This window comes from Hypomesus nipponensis, chromosome 9 (genome assembly GCF_054491055.1).
Source record: "Hypomesus nipponensis isolate SF chromosome 9, ASM5449105v1, whole genome shotgun sequence".
Classification (NCBI taxonomy): domain Eukaryota; kingdom Metazoa; phylum Chordata; class Actinopteri; order Osmeriformes; family Osmeridae; genus Hypomesus; species Hypomesus nipponensis.
Window position 1 is genome coordinate 5700001 of NC_140369.1, and position 19517 is coordinate 5719517.

General features: G+C 43.5%; 3 protein-coding genes across 6 annotated transcripts in view; 2 read left to right on the plus strand and 1 right to left on the minus strand.

Moving 5' to 3' along the window:
• ncoa5 (nuclear receptor coactivator 5) overlaps positions 1-4094 on the minus strand; it is an 8960-nt gene extending 4866 nt beyond the window's left edge. For 2 of the 3 annotated variants that reach the window (XM_084705616.1, XM_084705615.1), the window contains exons 1-4: positions 3937-4094; positions 2055-2328; positions 1542-1649; positions 519-582 (exon numbers count right to left, since the gene is read on the minus strand). In XM_084705616.1, the coding sequence (XP_084561742.1) occupies positions 519-582; positions 1542-1649; positions 2055-2223 (341 nt within the window). In that variant the 5' untranslated portion in view covers positions 2224-2328; positions 3937-4094. The remainder of the gene's footprint in view (positions 1-518; positions 583-1541; positions 1650-2054; positions 2329-3936) is intronic. The other variant, XM_084705618.1, reaches the window with a different exon arrangement.
• A 1505-nt stretch (positions 4095-5599) lies between these two features.
• On the plus strand, positions 5600-7542 carry cox6c (cytochrome c oxidase subunit 6C). The gene is made up of 4 exons (XM_084705255.1): positions 5600-5712; positions 6732-6846; positions 7148-7277; positions 7429-7542. The coding sequence occupies exons 2-3, from the start codon at positions 6742-6744 to the stop codon at positions 7271-7273; spliced, it is 231 nt and encodes a 76-aa protein (XP_084561381.1). The 5' UTR covers positions 5600-5712; positions 6732-6741; the 3' UTR covers positions 7274-7277; positions 7429-7542.
• A 136-nt stretch (positions 7543-7678) lies between these two features.
• Positions 7679-19344, plus strand: LOC146272502 (serine/threonine-protein kinase 4-like). 2 transcript variants are annotated; one of them, XM_084705254.1, is made up of 12 exons: positions 7679-8117; positions 8460-8510; positions 9683-9763; positions 10529-10657; positions 10748-10862; positions 10956-11120; positions 11267-11434; positions 11607-11744; positions 11892-12020; positions 12147-12372; positions 14824-14972; positions 16915-19344. In XM_084705254.1, the coding sequence occupies exons 2-12, from the start codon at positions 8467-8469 to the stop codon at positions 17071-17073; spliced, it is 1503 nt and encodes a 500-aa protein (XP_084561380.1). In that variant the 5' UTR covers positions 7679-8117; positions 8460-8466; the 3' UTR covers positions 17074-19344. The 2 variants fall into 2 exon arrangements, with proteins under 2 accessions (XP_084561380.1, XP_084561379.1); XM_084705253.1 differs by having other exon boundaries at positions 7679-8510.
• Positions 19345-19517: the final 173 nt, after the last annotated feature.

Below are 19517 nucleotides of genomic sequence, written 5' to 3' on the forward strand. Positions count from 1 at the left end.
ATTTCCACACATCAACACAAGAGATGCTTTATTGCGAATGTAAAATTCCCCCAAAACAAGTAGCCGCTATTGCATTCTTCTAGAGTTTAGCCTACTGACATTAGCCAACGCAAATGCTTTAAACATCACCTTTATTGTCAGGACCTGTGAAAACGCAAGCGTATTTTTGTGCTGGTGTAATCCATCAACACCAGTTTCTTTGATGACCCTAGAATTTCTACACCCAAAAAAATGCCTGTACTCAGAACACTAATGGGTCTACGACACAGTGGGACGCAAAGAAAAAGTGAAACAGAAATAAAAATCTTTGAGAGACAAAGACACTTGTTTGGATTTCAAATCTCCTAGCATTTTTTTTATTTCAACAATTTTAGTCTACGAAGGTTTTTTTTTTCTTCTGAATTTGTCAAAAGCGGTATGACAACCCCCGGTGAAAATGACTGCTGTAAAAAGACCGATTTTACCAGAGAGCAGCTGAGATGCTGGCAACTCTTCACACCCACTTAGCGTTACTTTACCTGCGTGAAGGGCTCGGCCGGGATTGAGGTTTACTCTGTCGTCGCTCCGCAGCCATATTTACATCTGAAAATAAACCAAACGTTGAACATAACAGTAACATTTAATTTAATATCAGCGGATTGTTGCTTTTTGAAGCAACCATGAACTTTGACACGGCGCACACTTCCACGTTCCATAAAATTTAGCTCCAGAGAAGTTCTGAAAATCTAAATAGAAAATTGGACGAGATGAAAAAAATATTGCAGAACGTCAGAAGTTCTTTGCAGAGTGGTGTTCTTTAAGCAAAATTCATCCTTATCTACTTCACAAATTCAAATCAGGAGAAATGTGTTGCTTCAACCTTGAAAAATCAAGGCAAGATTTTCCTACATACAAGTGGAAGTGATCAGAAAATTATTATAAATATCAGTGCCCCATTTCATTGACAACACAAAAGCCAACCACATTTCAACTAGTTAAATATTTTAAGATACATCAGTTAAGGTTTGTAAGTGTTTATTAGGTCTTTATTTTGCACCCCTCCAAAAGAAGAACGCCATTTTTATTCAGAAATCATTATGATTTAAGTGTGTCCCTAGATACAGCAAGTATTCACTGCATTAATTCAGCTAGACTACAACAATTCAATTACAATGTCTAAAAGGACTACGTAACACAAGTTCCCAGCTCAGAAGCTAAACAATGGGCCCTGAAATCAGAGGGTGTTAGAATGCAGTCTTATTCTTACCAACCACCCTTTAATTCCAACTGAAAACAAAAACTATTCTTTAAAATGGAACTGGTAGCCACCCTGCTTAAACAATAATCTTGACAAATGATGCTACACTAAACTTTAGATCCTTGAAAGGCATGCACTAATGGCACAAACCGAGTAAGCCAAAGCTGTGTAACAAGTTGACAAAAGCAACATAGATTACTACATCTAGACCTACTACTTCTGAGAAAGTGTAAGCAAAAAAATAAATAAATAAAAAAATAGCCTATATAGCTAGTTATTCACATCTATTGCAGGTAAACCTTACCTATTTTATAACCTTTATATATTCGACCCTTATGTCCCGCCTTAGCTGCCTCCGCATCCTCCACACGCTCAAACTGAACAAATCCATATCCGTGGAACATGGACAGTGCTGAAAGAGGAATATTTAAGGGGGTTTGGACCGCATACCAAGAAACACTTTTTTAGGATCTGTAATGTTTGATAACACTGGGCCTCAAGTTACTCATATATATATACACACGATTAAGAAAAACAGCAAGCATACTTGTTTGACTGACAGTGGTATGCTGGTTGTGCTTGACAACAAAAAGGACTGATCGGCTGTAGGCTAGGTGGCTTGAATGTGACAGTATGTGAGGGTGTATAAGGTTACACCCTGGGATCACACAATCATCACTCATGAAGTGTCCAAAAGGCACTGAGAATTTGTTTAAGTTATGAGTAACTTGGGGGTAGCCCAAGTGTTATCACATTTAAAAAGAGTGATAAATGAAAATAGTTTTCCTCTGAGGTGGGTATTGTGTTGATTACTGACCATTTATCTTGCCATAAGAACTGAACATGTCTTCCAAGTCCTTCCGATCCATGTGAGTGGTTGGCAAATTTCCCACAAAAATCCTCCTCTCCAAATCCCGAGGGTCATTACTGCTGGTGGTTGAGCGTTGAAGGGAAGGAGACCCACTACGGCTTCGTCTGCGTGACATGACAAGGTCCCAAACGTACTCGGTCTTCTCGAGGCAAATTGCTTGGTATTTGGTTTGATTAGTCTTTTTTTATGTTTGTGTAGCTTGATAATTTTATCCCAGCTCCTACAGAACGTCAGTGAAATAACAGAAAAAGAAGGGGTAAAATGTTTCATTCAGAAGATTTTTTTTTTTTTTTTTTACCAAAATGCTTAGGATACACTGTACGGAGGACGAAACTTCAGAATCAAATTCCTGTAAAATGTACAAAAGTCAAATAATAAATATGATGTGTAGGCAACAATACATTTGATTCATTTTGCAGAATCAGTTACTCAAGTCTTCTTATCTTGCCGAAAATGCGCTCATTTCAGAAACGACCTTTTGCGATTGATGATAATACAAGATTTAAAATCGGACGAGAGTAGTCGAGAGTATATGTTTATATATATATATAAATCAATCTCAGGCATATTACTCCGGAATGACCTGCATTTACAAAATGGGACAATGGCCATACAAGCTGTTTGAAAATTCATAGAAACTTAGAAGACAGTATCATGTACATCACCAGTGTGCCCTTGTTCAGCTTCAACATACAAAAAAAAAACTGAATGTATGTAGAGTGACTTGCCCAGTAACAGGAATATTGGGGAAAACTCAAATGTTTGCACGTGACTGTTTAAAGTTCAGACTGATGCCTTGAAGTAGGTCTACATCTTACATAAATTAACAAGATGCTCCTGTAATTTTGAGGGGTGACCAAGGGAAGACACGTCTTGTACTTGTTGTATTTTACTACTGCGTCAGCGTGTATAGTTTTTGAAGGCAAGTCACTGACTATTTCTGGTTGATTGAAATTGCAGAAGGAAGTTTAGTTTAATTTATTTCTCCATCCACGTCGATATCAATTTTCGTTGATTCGTACATTTGAAATTTATGGCAAAACTTGAAACGGAAAGTGAAGACTTGGAATATCAGGCATATACGTGATATCACAATCATAGAATGGACAAAATATCCAACATCGAAATCAAATGTCACTCCACAGAAAATTAAACCAGTAAAACAAATGGATATTTTGAGGTATGTTCACGACCACTGTAGGTTAAACATTGAAGTTGTCTAGCAACGCAACATCGCGCAGCGCTACCTCTCAAACCGGTAGCCTACCACCAATGTAGCTCCATTTAGAGATTAGACCATTTTAGAACGCTATAACCTTGCATTCGTCCATTTAAACATTACCTTTCGACAATAATACGCCGAGCTGTCCCATAACAAACACATACAATATATTTTAATATTTAAGCTAGTGCCATTTGTCCTAACTGGGGCACTAAATACATTTAAATTAACTGTAAATTGAATGTGAAGTTATAGCCTAAGTAGCCCATGCTACCAACCTTAACGGGGAAATTGACTCAGGTCAGAATACTATGTTAAGTTATCTAGTAGCGTTAGTTATATTGTTTATAGGTTTTTACTTAAAATACCATTTAGCTAGCTATCTGACCACTTCAGCAGCTAGCTACGACTCAGCCACATGTTAAACTAGCCTAGCTAGCTAGCCATGGTTGCTAAAGCCGGGATTTACAGTGTTAGCCTGGCTGTATAGAAAGATAAAGCTAATGGGCTACGATATGAGGTGAGCATGCCGACAAGGAGTCTTGGCAAACTCGGTTTACTTAATTTAGAAAACAGTATTTAATTACAGTCTACGTGTTTCTCTACCTTCCAGCATGGAGACTTTTGTAAGATGTAGCGCCTTTTCTTTGGTATAATGATGTCCTTTTTGCCGCGGACGTTCCAGCAATGGAGGCTACTCGTCTTCAAGCTCGCTTCCTCTTGCGCACGCAATGCGGGGTTTGGCCATCTTCTTGTTTTTGATTGGCGGATCGCATCCAACATATTAAAGGTGCACATATCGCCTCCTACTGTGCAGAGGGGGTAAGGGCAGTCACGACTCTCGTACACCACCTACCTACTACATTAACTATGGAATCAGGGGCGTCGTTAGACCCTTTTTACTGGGGCACGTGCCCAAGTATAAATCTGCTGCATGTGCCCCAGTAAAATCTAGTTCGAGTTTTAACAATTTATTTTATTAGTCAGTGCATTCATTTAGATTTATAATGCTGAAAAAAATAAATGCAATATCCCAATCGACACTTGTAAAATCAAAGCATATGCCGATGCCTGCAGAATTCCATGTCAGTGCACTTTTCTGAGCTTGCCAAATAGCCACTGCAGCACGCATACAGAAGTTCAGGTGTCGGACTCTGCACACAAGTCCGAATTGATGTCGTTTCTAAATGGTAGGCCTACCAATCTTATTTTGACTAAAACACAACAACAATATTACATGAAGCTCAAAAAACAGTATTTGCACTGAAATTAAATGTGCGCGCTGGCATTAACTATTGATGTCCCTGCCAAAGCTGATATCAAACTCGCGGCCCTGAACTGTTGTATAGTGGGTTAAGCAAGGGGAGTTTCTATAGCCGAGTAGTGCATTGTGCGCAGCAAGCTTGGAAGAAAAAAGGGATATGAATAGGGGCCTGTGCCCCAGTAGAGCGTTATATCTAACAATGCCCCTGCTATGGAAGCAAATCAGTGACATGTTTTGAATTTTAAAAGGCATTGAATACATTATATTTCAATTTAAACACCACAGAATTTGTAGGTTTTGAATTTAAAAAAATCAATTTTCAGAAATTAAAATTGAACAAAATGCTCAAATTCGATTGGTAGAAGTGAGATGGTTCGATTGCTTTCAAGCCTGATTGCCTTACCTATCCTTGGTATCCCGTTGCAATCAGAATTTCTTTTTATTATATGAAAAAAATAAGTTCCAAAAATTCAAGGTTCGGAATTTCAAGTTTCTCAAATTCATTTTTTTTTTACCATTCAAATTTGAGCATTTTGTTCTATTTTAATTTCTGAAGCTTGGATTTTTTTTATTTAATTTTTGGGATCTGAATTTTACTGTTCGAATATGAGCAACTTGAAATTCCAAACTTTGAATTTTAGAACTGATTTTTTTTCACATTGAAATAAATTAATATTCCAGTTTTAAAGAGGTGAATTCAAAACAAACAAATTCGGTAGTGTATGTCAGAAAACAACATTCAGTCTTGGGGAACATGAGTTACATAATTAGCTGGTGGCGACACCTGCATGCATGTTTGTGTGTTTCAGTGCCGCTGCTTTTACGTGTATTTCATACAGTACATAAATGTTTCTTCTTAACTTGTGATTGCAGTAGCTCATTTTAAGTTACTGACTTATACGTTTTTATACTATACCCTATATACTATAATATACCCTTTATGTTATACTGTACTAGGTCAGAAACCCTATAAATTAAACAAGCGCGTACCTTATTTGACCCTTCAAATTTCCATCTTGAAAGTTGTCCCTTAACGGACTCTGTACATTTCCTTCCGGTAAAGATCAACGCGTCAGACCTGTGCTAGCATTTTCCTGTGAAGGTCGCGAGTCGTATAAGTAAGTATACGGTTTAATGCAACCAGAAGAAATACATGTATTATATTCAATACATTTGGTTGATTGTTAAGTTATATTTTTTCAAAAATTATATGTTCTTGCCTCAATCAAAGGGTACATGTCCTCAAGTCTGTCATCTAGGTTTTACATTCTCTAGCAGTTAGCTAGCTCTCTAGCTAATGCTTGCTCGATGTGTGTGTGTTAGCAAGTATTCTAGGTAGCGGTTTGCCGAGCTAACCTGGTATATGTCTCAATGTATTTAAACTCGCTCGCTGCTTTAAAGGTTTTGGTTTCGGTTGCAGTGGGTAGCCTTCTCAGCTCATTGGTATAATCAAACGTGTTACGCTAATATAAAAAACGAACGTTGGCTGGTGTAGTACGCACTATCTACAAGTGTTGGGATTCTGAGCAAATGATCGCTACAGCAGCTAAATGTTATCGTAGTCTTGTTACATTTCTATATGGCGTCTGATAGCAGTTAGAACTAAACAGCGGACACAAGTCCACTCGTTGTCCTTTTAAGGACCCGCAAGCAACTACTTGGGACAGTTCCAGACAGGTTCTCTGATCAGAAGATATTCTCATGTGCAGCGAGCCAGCAAGTCCATTATGCTATGTCGTCGAAAAGATACTCAGCCTACACTCAGTAGAAATTGTGAGACATTTAACTTCGTAAAAGTTATCTCCGCTATACGATACGATACGATGAACTTTATTGTCCCGCTCAGGGAAATTTGTCTTGGTCTCTGTGGTGCGTCATCATAAATGCCTTGACAGTCACAGTAACAACAAACAATACATCCTCAGCCAAACATTATCAACAGTTACATAACAGTATTGCCCATATCCCATAACATAACACATACACACACCTCATAATAATACATGCTAAAAGATAACCGTAATAAAGGCACCAAAAAAATTATGACATCGATTTCAGCCTCAAGCAGCATTGAGAAGTTTTATATATAATATAAAAGACATGTATGAATCTAAACATGTATTCTTCTCTTCCGTAGTCATTTAAAGATGTCTTTGGTCAAACCTGCCATGAGAGGACTACTGGGGAAGCGTCTGAGGTTTCATCTGCCCATCGCTTTCACACTCTCCTTGATTGCAGCTGCAGCTTTCAAGGTGTGTCCACTGACCAGGCTTTTTTAAATAGGCATCGGCTACAAACCACAAAGACTGATTGGTACTTCCTGACTGTATACAATACAGTACATGTAGTCCTAGCCAACTACGGTCCTACTAGCATAAATATAAACCAGCTTTAATGGCTCGTTACCACCAACCTTAGCAAATGCACTGCTTGTCTTCTCTCCTTGACCAATATGTTTGTGTGGGATGGGGAAGTACTGTTAATGTTTTCAAAAGGATTGTGACATTGTTTTAAGATGACCAGAAATAACTGTGTCCTGTGCCTGCTTTCCAGTACGGAGTCACTGAGCCCAGGAAACAGGCCTATGCTGACTTCTACAAGCAGTACGACGCCACCAAGGAGTTCAATGCCATGAGGGAAGCAGGGATCTTCGAGAGTGTCCGGCCATCTGGAGAATAAACACGTGTGTAGCTGTCACATCCTCATGTATCTGAGAAATTATGCAGAGGATCCCATTAAAGTGTTACGTTGGTCTTTACTTCATCATGCGTCATGCCAAGTATCCATTCTAATTTGGGGCAGCCATCTCAAATGTCCTCTTCTTTTTCTTCCAGGTGTTGTCATGCTCTGCATTCCCGGTTGGAAGTTCCTAATCCTCGATGTTCTATACTAATGTCTGATGTGAACATTGTTTATATGTTCTCATAAATAAAATTGTATATTATGTGTCTCTGCCTGCCTGCCTAAAATCATATGCATTGCGTTGTTCAAGAACCAACTCAATTATATTTTTATGAGCTGGCACGTTTGTTCAGTCAATTCTAACAGATGGAAAGTTGTCACTCCCACTCACAATTTGTGATGACTTCATGGTGTGTCTGTATACCCTCAGATTCAGAAAATACCATGATTAACTTTCTTGATGGGTGGTAGAGCTAATTGTATGGAACCTGTGGTGTACCTGAATGTGAGACGAGTTGTGCTGACAAAAATTGTGACATGGAGGGTTGATAGCAAGTCCACAATGATTTTACTCATCCACTTGCCAGATTAGCGATGTATTCTAAGAAAAGCGAAATTATATGAATATTCCCTAAAGTTTGTTAAAACCAAGGACAAAAGTTGAAAACAGACATGTAGGGATCGTTAAAGTCGCTGCACGCAGTTACAGCGCCCTCTGAAGTCATTGTACTAAAGTCTTTGTTCATAGCGGTCTCACCCGCCCTCCCTTTCACCCGCCCAGTCTCAAGCGCTCTTCCTGGTTTAATCTACTGTCAAGACGACCGCCTCCAACAAGATAATTGTAAAGTAGCTATAAAGTTTTAAAACAGAAAGATGACGGAGGCATGAGTGTTATTCTTGTACATAGACGAACCCACCGCATTCTGTTACCAATTGAAACTAAATCGTAAACGAATGAGAAGTTTAATGCAGACAACTGTCAGAAAGCCAAAACAGGTCGACTTCATCTCGCTAGTTTACGTTAGCTAGTCTGCTAACGCTAGTTAACCATATTTTAAGACATCGAAACGAAGACACCGCCAGAACAGCTAGCAGCAGGTGCGGGAGCTAGCTAGTTGCAAAACTAGCCAGCACACTTGCCTGGGTATTGAAAACGATTTCTAAGCACTGGTGTTACTCCTAGGACAACCATGGAAGACAAGGACAAAGTACAGATGAGGAATCACCCACGCAGGTAAATATGGGCTACTAGCATGTAAGCTAGAAGCTATATTTGCTACTAGCTAACCAGCATTTACGTCTTAAGCTAATATGCCTGTGGGACTGTTAAGGAATATAAATATTACTTAGTTTGCAGTTGACTGCCCTGGAATAAGCAAATCTAAAGCACATGGTGTCAGTCCGAACTGTACAGCTAGCCAAGTAGTTTAGAGAACATAGAACAACGAGCAGGCTCGTTGTTTGTATATTCTGAATGAAATGGGATGGGAACAAGCGGTTGTAAACAATGATTTTAATTAAATGTAATTTGTTAATGCCATTTCTGTTGGCTTTTGTGGTGTCTGTAATAATGTCTAGAGTCTAGTTGTCAGTTGAATTTAAAGTACACGAACACATTGGGCTGTAAGCTACTTGTGTATGTATACACAATGAGGTTATAATTGTCCAGTTATCCTACAGTGTTTGCAATGTTCCAATTGTATTTGCTTAACAGTCAGTAAGTCAGTCTGTCTGTGGACCGGTATCGCGAGTCTACAGCTGTGACAGTTATAACCGCTATCTCATCTGTCATTTCCTCTGAGCAGTGTATTAAGCAGGGGACCTACCCATTCCCAACTGGTTCACCACCTCACGTTCTTGTTAGTTGTAAAGATATGCACTTTAAGGGCTGTGAGGGAGCTGGGAACAAAAGTAAACACAATTAGTAACAAACTATCATGGACACATGGTTGAAAAGTGAACATTGTTTTTGAGGTGTAGGTTAATGAAGGAAATTATTTCAATAGGGCTGACCACAGCCAATGGACACTTTCTTTCTGTCTCTTGACGGACTGTCAGTTTTGCACTACTACTACCAGTCAGTTGTGTTAGAGTATGAATATCCTGCCTTTAAATCTATTTTAGTAATCTAGTGTATTTTTGTCTAGCCACTTACAGAAAGCTCATTAGTGGCCTGTCAAACATAGCCTTTGATTTTGTGTTTATTTCATGTTGGCTATTTTTGCTCTCAGAAGTTTTAGTTTTTTTTACTCATAGAGGCTATATTTGCTGTTGACTGGCTCAACCAAATATTAGGACAATAAGTTGTCCTCGTAGGCGTCTGTTAATTAATACTCTTAGAAGTAGTTGTATTGTGTTTAAGTCACACTCACACTGCACCTTTCTCTTCCCTGTTCCTCCTCACAGGCAGCTGAAGAAGCTGAGTGAAGACAGCCTGACCAAGCAGCCAGAGGAAGTGTTTGATGTCCTGGAGAAGCTTGGTGAAGGGTGAGAGCCTCCCACAGATCACCCCTTTAAACGACAGCATCTGGACTGTGCATTAAGTTGTGCCTCTCGAGTTTGTCTTTCTCTATCACCCCCCCCCCCCCCCCCCCATTTCTGTCTCTGTCACTAGAGGAGGCCCAGCGGTGTCAGTCATGCAGACAGTATGCCCCTCCCTCGTCAGAAATTCAACTTCCTCATTTCCTGTTTCTCAACTTCCTGTTTAGCGAGTCATCCAGTCAGCTGTAGGCTGTAGTGTGCCATGACATCGTCCTCCACAGAGAGTAAATGACTGATACCAATATGAATCTACTGACTCATTTTTACTTTAGACTACAGAATCAGCCGGCAGAGTCCTAGACAGTTCGTGGATTTATACAGGATCATGCTGACAGTACATCACCCGTCTGTGTGGTTACTCGTGTGGGCAGGGGGTGAAACAGAAGTGTGCAGGGGACAGCCCAGACACAATCCAGGGTCATTATGCTTTTGTTTATCTCTGTAAGCAGCCACTTCCTCTGGTAGGGTGGAGATGATTACGTGTCTATCAGACATCTTGATCGTAATCTCGGTGGATCCCTCCATGCAGCAGGTTGAGTAGACATGGCAGAGTGTACAGTGTAGCTGCAGCTATTTCTCTGCCAGCTGCTTTGATGCTGTCCTGGATTACGTATGATTTAAGTAGTCAACGTCCTCCATGATTAGGCTTTAATCTATGAGCATGGAGGTAGCGTTGGTGTGTATATAATGTCTGTGTTTGTGTCTCATCAGGTCCTATGGCAGTGTGTTCAAGGCCCACTATAAGGAGACAGGGGAGATTGTGGCCATCAAGCAGGTTCCTGTAGAGTCCGACCTGCAGGAGATCATCAAGGAGATCTCCATCATGCAGCAATGTAACAGGTGTGTGTTCAGGTTTCAGGTTATCTGTCACAAGCACAGATACACAAACAGCTAAACCAATAAGCCTCTAAGTGACTGCCCTGTCTCCAGTCCCCATGTGGTCAGGTACTATGGAAGCTACTTCAAGAACAGCGACCTTTGGATCGTCATGGAATTCTGTGGTGCCGGCTCGGTCTCAGACATCATACGGCTACGTAACAAAACGGTAACACACACACACACACACACACACTCTTCTACATGACCGTGTACCAGCCCACAGAGCAGGGACTTGACTGTACGTGTGTGTTGCGTGTAGTTAACGGAGGATGAGACAGCAGCGATCTTCCAGTCTACGCTGAAGGGACTAGAGTACCTCCACTTCATGAGAAAGATCCACAGAGACATCAAGGCTGGCAACATCCTGCTCAACGCCGAGGGCCAGGCCAAGCTGGCTGACTTCGGAGTGGCAGGACAGCTCACTGTAAGGCACTCACTCACTCACTCACTCACTCACTCACTCACTCACTCACTCACTCACTGAGACCGGGACAAAGGGTGGGGGCTAGGCTGCGTCCTGTTTTTAGATCTCTTCCAGAGTTCCAGATCTCTCTGCCCCCTCTCCCCCAGGACACCATGGCCAAGCGTAACACGGTGATCGGCACGCCCTTCTGGATGGCCCCTGAGGTGATCCAGGAGATCGGCTACAACTGCGTGGCAGACATCTGGTCCCTGGGGATCACCGCCATCGAGATGGCCGAGGGCAAGCCCCCCTATGCAGATATCCACCCCATGAGGGTGAGACTGGGGAGGAGGGGGTTACAGGGGGGGAGGGGGGTCGAAGGGCTGATCAGCCCTGGGGGTGTATTCCCCATCTTGATGAAATACATCAGCGACAATACATGTTGTTATTATTTCTACCAGCCAGTCTGACCCAGGTGTCCTTGGTCTCCATGTTGCTTCTCCTTAGGCCATCTTCATGATCCCCACCAACCCCCCGCCCACCTTCAGAAACCCAGACTCCTGGTCAGAACCCTTCAGAGACTTTGTCACCCAGTGTCTGGTGAAGAACCCGGAGAACCGGGCCACGGCCACCCAGCTGTTACAGGTACGCCTGCCTACCTAATACTAACATTACTAACACTACTAGTACCGATACTACTAGTACTTATGTTGCTTGTAGCATTCAGTAGTATTCAGTTGGAAGTGAATGTGAAGGATATCAAGGTTTCTCGTGCGCGTGTGTCGCCTGCAGCACCCGTTCATCAAAGCCCCCAAGTCCAGCAGCATCTTGCGAGCGCTGATCACAGACGCCATGGAGATCAAGCTGAAGAAGCAGGAGGCCGAGGAGAGGGAGCAGGACGCAGAGGACGACGACAACTCTGTACGCACACACACGCATAACACGCAAGCACAACTTGCACCCACACAAGCATTTCCGTTATCCATTCCACACCAGGAGGAGGGGCTCTCTGTCGCGTGGATGACGTGTGTTGTTCCCCCCCTCCAGGACGAGGACGATGTGGACCAGGGCACGATGGTGCGGGCAGGGACAGGGACAGGGACAGGGGGAGACACCATCAAGGCGGCGGGGGGCTCGCTGGCCAGCTCCCTGGGGGGCACGGCGAGGACCATGATCGAGCACGGGGACACGGGCACCATGGTGGACACCCAGCTGGGAACCATGGTCATCAACTCTGACGAGGAGGACGAGGTGGAGGGAGGAACCATGAAGAGTAAGACACACACACACACAGGCCTGTGGAGAGACCAATTATAGAAGCCCAATAGAATTAGAAAATATACTTAATTCTTAAGGCACTGGAGTACTGGAGTTAAATGGCAACCCGTAAAACGGCGTGGTCAGTTGAGGAGGTGCAGGCGTTCCTCTGTTTGATTGCCGACGAAAAGATCCAGCGAGAGTCGCGTGTGTTGTGTTTCACGCTCCGTCGCTATGACGACCAGCTGCATTGAGGGGGTCACTATTTACAGTGGAATGTGAAGTACCTAGTACCAAAGGCAACTGGAGTTAAGTTGTGCTGAAACCATTCGATGGAAAAAGTGGCTTTAGAGAACCAATGACCCTTCAGGACCCCAGTGTCTTAGCCTGATGTCAGCTGCAGTTCCTCTTTCAGCCACCAGAGAGCAAACTTGACTTATATCATCAGAGGGGAGGGGGCAGTAAGGTTTCCATGTCCTTTTAAATGAAGTTAAACATATTTTCTAATCCCTTACCTCCCCTCCTGCTTCCCACCAGTCACACAGTCATGAAACCTGACCTCTGTTTGGTGAAATGATGGGATTCAGATGGCTTTACTATCCACTCCTATTAGATTCCAAAACCAGAGCTACAGACAGAGCTGGACACCTGATACCTATATTACAGTACAGCTAAAGGCTGTTAGCCGTGTAATACAGGCCAGACAGGTTGGCACAGCCAGGGCTGCTAGCCTGTGAGCAGTGTATGCAGCTGTAGTGTGTGCTGCGAGCAGTGATGGATCTGGGATATTGTTCATGAAGAATGTTGCAGCTTAGAAAGGTAGTGCAAGTGTTCAGGTGACTCAAGGATGCCAGGTCAGTGGAATCTGCTTCTGTTGGTGCAGATTCTGCAATCTCAGAATTTATCTCTCTCTCTCACACACACACACACACACACACACAGACGCACACACACACACACACACACACTCTGTCCTCAGCCATCTCCTGTCTAATGGAGGTGTATTGTGTTAGAATGGATCTATGCTCGTAGCTGTTAAAACACATTTAGCTTCTCAAGCACCCACCTGCTTTAGATAAGCAGAGGAGAAGAAAGAAGGAGAGGATAGGAGAGAAGGATAGGAGAGAAGGATAGGAGAGAAGGATAGGAGAGGAAAGAAGGAGAGAAGAGGAAAAATACAAAGGACAAGAATAAGTTATTGATCCACACTAATGGTGCTAAGGGGATTAAAAGCCTATTCCTTTACACCAGCACGTCATGACGCACGCACACACACACACACACACACACACACACACACACACACACACACACACACACACACACACACACACACACACACACACACACACACAGATAGTAATAAGACATTAACTTAATTACTCTGCTTGTTGTAAATGGATTCTAAATCTATTTCATGTCAACTATGATGGATTGTTTTAAAGTTTACTTTCTCTGTCTGCCTTTTTGACCCTTACGTCATGTTTGAAGAACTTTTCTCTCATTAATCCAGTGGTTATCTCAAATCTTGCTGGAGGTGCACTCCTCTTTAGAAGGCCTCTGATTACGCTGCGTGTACAAAGATGTGATGATTGGAACTGATGACTTTGATGGAGATACCTCCCATTCCTGCTTTCCAAACCCACTGTACCCCTCCATCTCACTCTCCTTACAGCTTTTCCCCCTCCTCCTCCTCTCCTCCTCCTCATCCCCCTCTCCCTCCTCTTCTCCTCTGTCCCACTTGCCCATGTTCTCTCCTTTTTGCCTTCTCGTCCATCTCCTCCTCTGTTCCAGTCATCTTCCTCCTGCCTCTCTGCCCCTCGGTCTCCATGTTTTAACTCCAGCAGGCTGAATAATTGATATGCCTGCCAAGTAAAGATGTACCAAAGCTGGGCCATGGTGCCCAGGGTTCCTCCCTGCTCCCCCACAGCCTCTCTTTCTTTCCCTGGTCAGGCTGGCCTGGGCAGCTGAGGCCTAGGGGGTCTGTTGGGCTTTTAAAGACGCATCTTCCTCTGGGCGAGTTCAGATCATCTGGGCTGTATAGACGAGGACAGGCCAAGCTTGAGGAGTCAGTGTGTGACCTGAGCTTCACTGTCCGTCCCTCACCCAGTTCGTTCTGGGACGCTGTCTTCACGTTGACACGTCTCTGCTCCCTGATTGGACGAGATCAGCCATACAATAAGGAAGTGACTGAATAATTGAGCGTGTTGTGAATTAGTCATGTGCAGAGTGAGGCTCTGTGATTCTGGGGGGGCTGTGTTCAGCCAGGCAGTGCAGGGGCCATCCATACATTAGTGCTATACTATACCAGGGGCATCACTGCTGTAGGGATGACCTTTATCTGGTTGTGGTAGCAGCAGCTCATAAAAGACAGCAGTCGGCTTCACACACCGACAGCTGGAACACAAAAGACCACACGTGCTCGAAAAACATGATAATAATAATGTGCGTGTGTGTGCGCTTGCAGGACGGGACGACACGATGCAGCCGTCCAAGCCCTCCTTCCTGGAGTACTTTGAGCAGAAGGAGAAGGAGGCCAACAGCCACCAGCAGGCAGGAGAGCATGGCCACAACGCAGACAACCGCAAGCTACCAGCAGAGGGCGACCTGGAGGTGGTGAGTTCTAGTGGGGTCGGTTTTCGTGGCGGGGATGACAAGCATGTCTCAGAGGACGGAGATGATGTCTCTGTGGATTTCTCAGACTGCTTAGAGAAAGACAAGCGGGCTGCTGAGTGATGTGGAACTGGGCCGGGAATGTGTGTGCTGTCTAATCTACATTCAGATCAGTTTGGTCGTCTTGTCGTCCGCTGCCCCCCCCCCCCCCCTCGGCAGAGCTCCCTTCATCTCCCTCAGGCTCCTTCTTCCTTTATTTCACGTGTTTACTTTGTTGTTGTGTCAAAAAAAAGCTGTATTACAATCACACTATGGATGAGATACTGGGGGGGGGGGCAATTGAAGTGTCATCTTGATGGTCCTACTGACTACATGAAGAGAACAAGAGTGTCTCAGGCTGGGAATAGAACTGTCAGGGCTGCTATTGTTAGCGTGTGTGTGGAGGGGGTCTGTGTGGATGTGGAACACCTAGCAGTTGGAATGCTGGACTTGGCTTTGTGTTCATTCTTTGTTGGTAAGAACAGTGTTCTTACCCATCGGGCTATTAATCAGAAGGTTTCCGGTTCGATTTCCGGGCATTCTAAAAGGATTTTGTGTCCTTGGGCAAGGCACTTCACCCTACTAGCCTCGGGGGAATGTCCCTGTACTTTCTTTAAGTTGCTCTGGATAACAGCGTCTGCTAAATGACTACATGTAAATGTAATGTAATGTTCGTCCTCTGGTGTCTACTAGCTTTTTATAGAGGAGGGTTGGAAGTCTCTCCAGTGCGTCCCTCACTGAGGGGAAACATGGAGGTAGTTGGGTTGTGCCTGGACAGCATGTCCAGCAGTGTGAGGGAGCCTGCTGCAGCTGTAGAACATCTGGAGAGAGCCTTCATCTCAATTATGGATGAGACTAAGAATGACCATTCTGAGTGTGCAGGCCTTCCTCATCCCCCCCTGCCTGATCTCTGTTCGGTTCCTCGCCTCCTCTCACCTCTCCTCTGTCCAGAGACACTGTTCATGTACCATGAGTAACTGGCCATGGCAGAGGTTTGAACCCTCTCCCCCTCTCCCCAGGCTGGGCTGAGTCCACTCTCCATATTAGGGACACATGCCAGGGCGGTTGCGTGTTGATGAGAATGCCCACAGTAACAAAGCCATCATAGATAGTGAGTTGGATAAATGTGTTCTTTAATTTGATCTCTTTAATGAGTACTCCTAACTATCTGCCCAGTCCAGTCAGACATCCATCGGTCCAATCTAGCCAATCTTTTATCCACTATCCATCCAACTCTCCATCATCCATCCATCGATCTACCTATTAATTATTTTATCCATCGCTCCATCCATCTCTCTGTCCTTCCATCTCCCTATCCATGCATCAATCTCTGTTCCTGTGTTGCACTTCTCTTCCTGGTTCAATGAGGGCAGAGGAGTCTGGGATATGCAGTCCTCCGGGGCGCTTTGAAGCCTCCATGAAGGACTGAGACGTCAGTCTCAAATACACTCCATTGATCTGCTCCCTGAATAGCAGCGGAGTGCTGGTAAAACATCCCAGTCAGATCCCCGAGGGGAGAAGGACCGGATCTGACTGCCAAACAGCTATTAGCCCTCACTCATGTAGCCCCACTCAATGCCCTCCCCCTCCCCAAATGGAATACTTGTGCCTCCCACCACCCATTATTTTAGCTATAAATGTTTCAATAAGAGAGCTATATACCAAATAGCCCCTTGTGGAAACCTAATGCCTGCCACTCCAATTAGTTCTGGAGCCATGCCTGCCAGTCATCATCATCACCGAGTGTGTGTGTGTGTGGAGATTTAAATTAGTGTGTGGAGAGAATTAGTAGTTGTGAGATGTGTGTGAAGATAAAGGCTTGTGTGTGTAGATTGTGAGGAATGGCTCATGTGTATGTGTAGATAACAGGCTTGTGTGTGTGTGTGTGTGTGTGTGTGTCCTGCAGATGCGTTCGTGGAGTGTGGAGGATCTGCGTGTGCGCCTGGCCTCCCTGGACCCCCAGATGGAGCAGGAGATCGAGGAGATCCGCCAACGCTACCAGGCCAAGAGGAGGCCCATCCTGGACGCCATCGAGGCCAAGAAGCGACGCCAGCAGAACTTCTAACCCAAACACCCCAGCACAGGCACTGTTGGATTGCACTGGACTCAACTGGGTCTGGTCTGAACTAGACTGGAGATGAGACTAGACCAGACTCTGTAGGATCTTGGTCACCTGACACTGGGCAGGTGGAACAAATTGCATGGATAGCTCGATGCCACTATGGCTCCCATCATCCTGGGCCAGTGACTTCCCTCGAACCCAACCGCTTAACCCTCCAAAACATGCATGTTCCTGCATTAAGTTATTCAGGTGGCCGTTTGAGGGCACGTCAGACCTTTTTACAGTATTCCTCCTCTTCAACTACGTGGTTGCACATTCTTAGTTTGCCTTCCTCTATTGGTACGCATTGATCAATGTGTTGCTTTATGTCCGTCCATGTAACACTGCAGCATAGCTTTCATGGATTCAGTTTAAGCTGAATCACCTAGCAGCAGAGAAAAAAAACGGTTTAAGGGAAACATTTACCTAATTTACTGTACCTTTTTGTGCCTCATTTAATCTGTTAATTTGTTGTTTCTCATCACCCATGTGTGATTTGGTACTTATTCAGCGATACTTAAAAAAAAGATTTTATTTGTTACTCATCTTGATCACGGCTGCCTCCAGCCAGACTAAAGGAACACGGGAGGTGGAGGGCAGGAACTCCCAGACAGAAGCAGCAACGTAGAGACCACAGCAACATCAGCTCCATGTCAGTAGCTAAGCACTTCCCCAAGGGACCCATCCCAATTATGAGAAACACAGAGCTTCGTCTTCTCAGTAAATCATTTAGTGATGGCTCAGTGGAAGACAAACAGTGTGTGTGTGTTTGTGTGTGTGTGTCCGTCTTCAGTTCCAATTTTCAACAAAAAAGTTACAAACATCATTTTAGGCTTAAAGGACTTGAGAGACCTGCTTTGATCAGGTGTTTGACCTGCCTGTTTCACTTCTGCGTCACCAGACGCAGGGACATATTTATACTTGTCTCAAACACCATGGCAACATTCCACAGAGCAGCTCCCACTTATTTTTATATCGTTCAAACTTTTGGTATTCATCCAGTTATTCCATGCATAGATGGACTATAGTTATGTTTTTCTATCTCGGATAGTAGTTACAGACAGACCAGTAGGAGGTGCATCAGGGAAAGTTTGTGCTTTTTTTGTTTGATGTACAGAAATATACATATAAGTGCAAACTAAGGTTACACTCAATTCTGTGTGGCCCTGTTGCTAATCTTCAGACACTCAAATTCTGTCCGCTGACAGTAACTCTGTGAATGAAATGGTTGTGGATAGAGTTAATGTGATGTCTAGTGGGTAGAGTTAATGTGATGTCTAGTTGAGGGTTTGTTTGGCGTTCGTCAAGAGTGTTCACATTCTAAAGACCCTCTATAGATTCTCTATCAACTGTCTACTTGGCCTGTACAATCTATAGACTCTCTTTAGACCATCTACAGACTTCCCTCTCGAACCTGTAAATCCTCTATAGACAGTTTATAGACCCTCTATAGATCTCCTATAGAGTTATGTGGAGCCACTCCAGACAGTGTTATACAAACTAGCCTCTCAGGGCCTTGTGTCTCAGGTGTGTACAGTGATACCTCAACTAGGCTTATTACCCATGATCCTCTGCTCCCCAGACTACACTTGACAAGCACAATTCACTTCTCTGGAAAAAGGTTACTGAAAAAGGGGAAATTTGTACTGCCTTATCTTGTCCATATATAGCTCTTCTCTGTGCTTGCCTCATTGAAATAGTGGCTCCTCCAGATTGTATCGTGGTTTTGTTATGAGTCGAAACAATTTAGTTATTTTTATAAATCCTCTTAAGGTTTAACATATGGTTTGATATTCTGTATATGTACAGTGTTTGATCTATTTCTGATTTGATTTGGGTTGTAGTTGTTGTGTCCAGGTTATATTATGGGATGGGCTAGTTCATCCTATCCAAGCCCACAGAAGTAGCAATCACTGGAAAGAAGATTTCAGCACTGCAATGTGAATGAATGAAGAACTGGTATTAGCTGCCCATTTTTTCATTCCTTGGACAGAAAAATGAACTGAGATGTACTTACAATCCATGCCTTAAATTATGCAACAGAGTTCCTGAATTTGTTTTGATATCAGAGTTGAGATCTCTCTGGTTTCATTCAGTTTAAAGGAGATGGGATGAACACGTTCACCTCCTGAAAACCTGAACTGAAACCGAATTGTCTCAATCCCTGGGTCAAATCACGGTTTGATTTGTTTGTTGTTTGCCTATTAATAAAATGAAATAAAGATTTTAAAGGGATTTTAAAGTGACTCTGTGTGCTTAATCATAGAGAAAAGAGCCGTTTTAGCACAGTCATCTTGTGTTCAGTTCAATGTGTTCTGGACTCATTTCCAACTTTGATATATTTGTGCTGTCTTCTCTGATATTGACCAAAATAGCATGGATACATTTTTAATGAGGTCATTCTATGA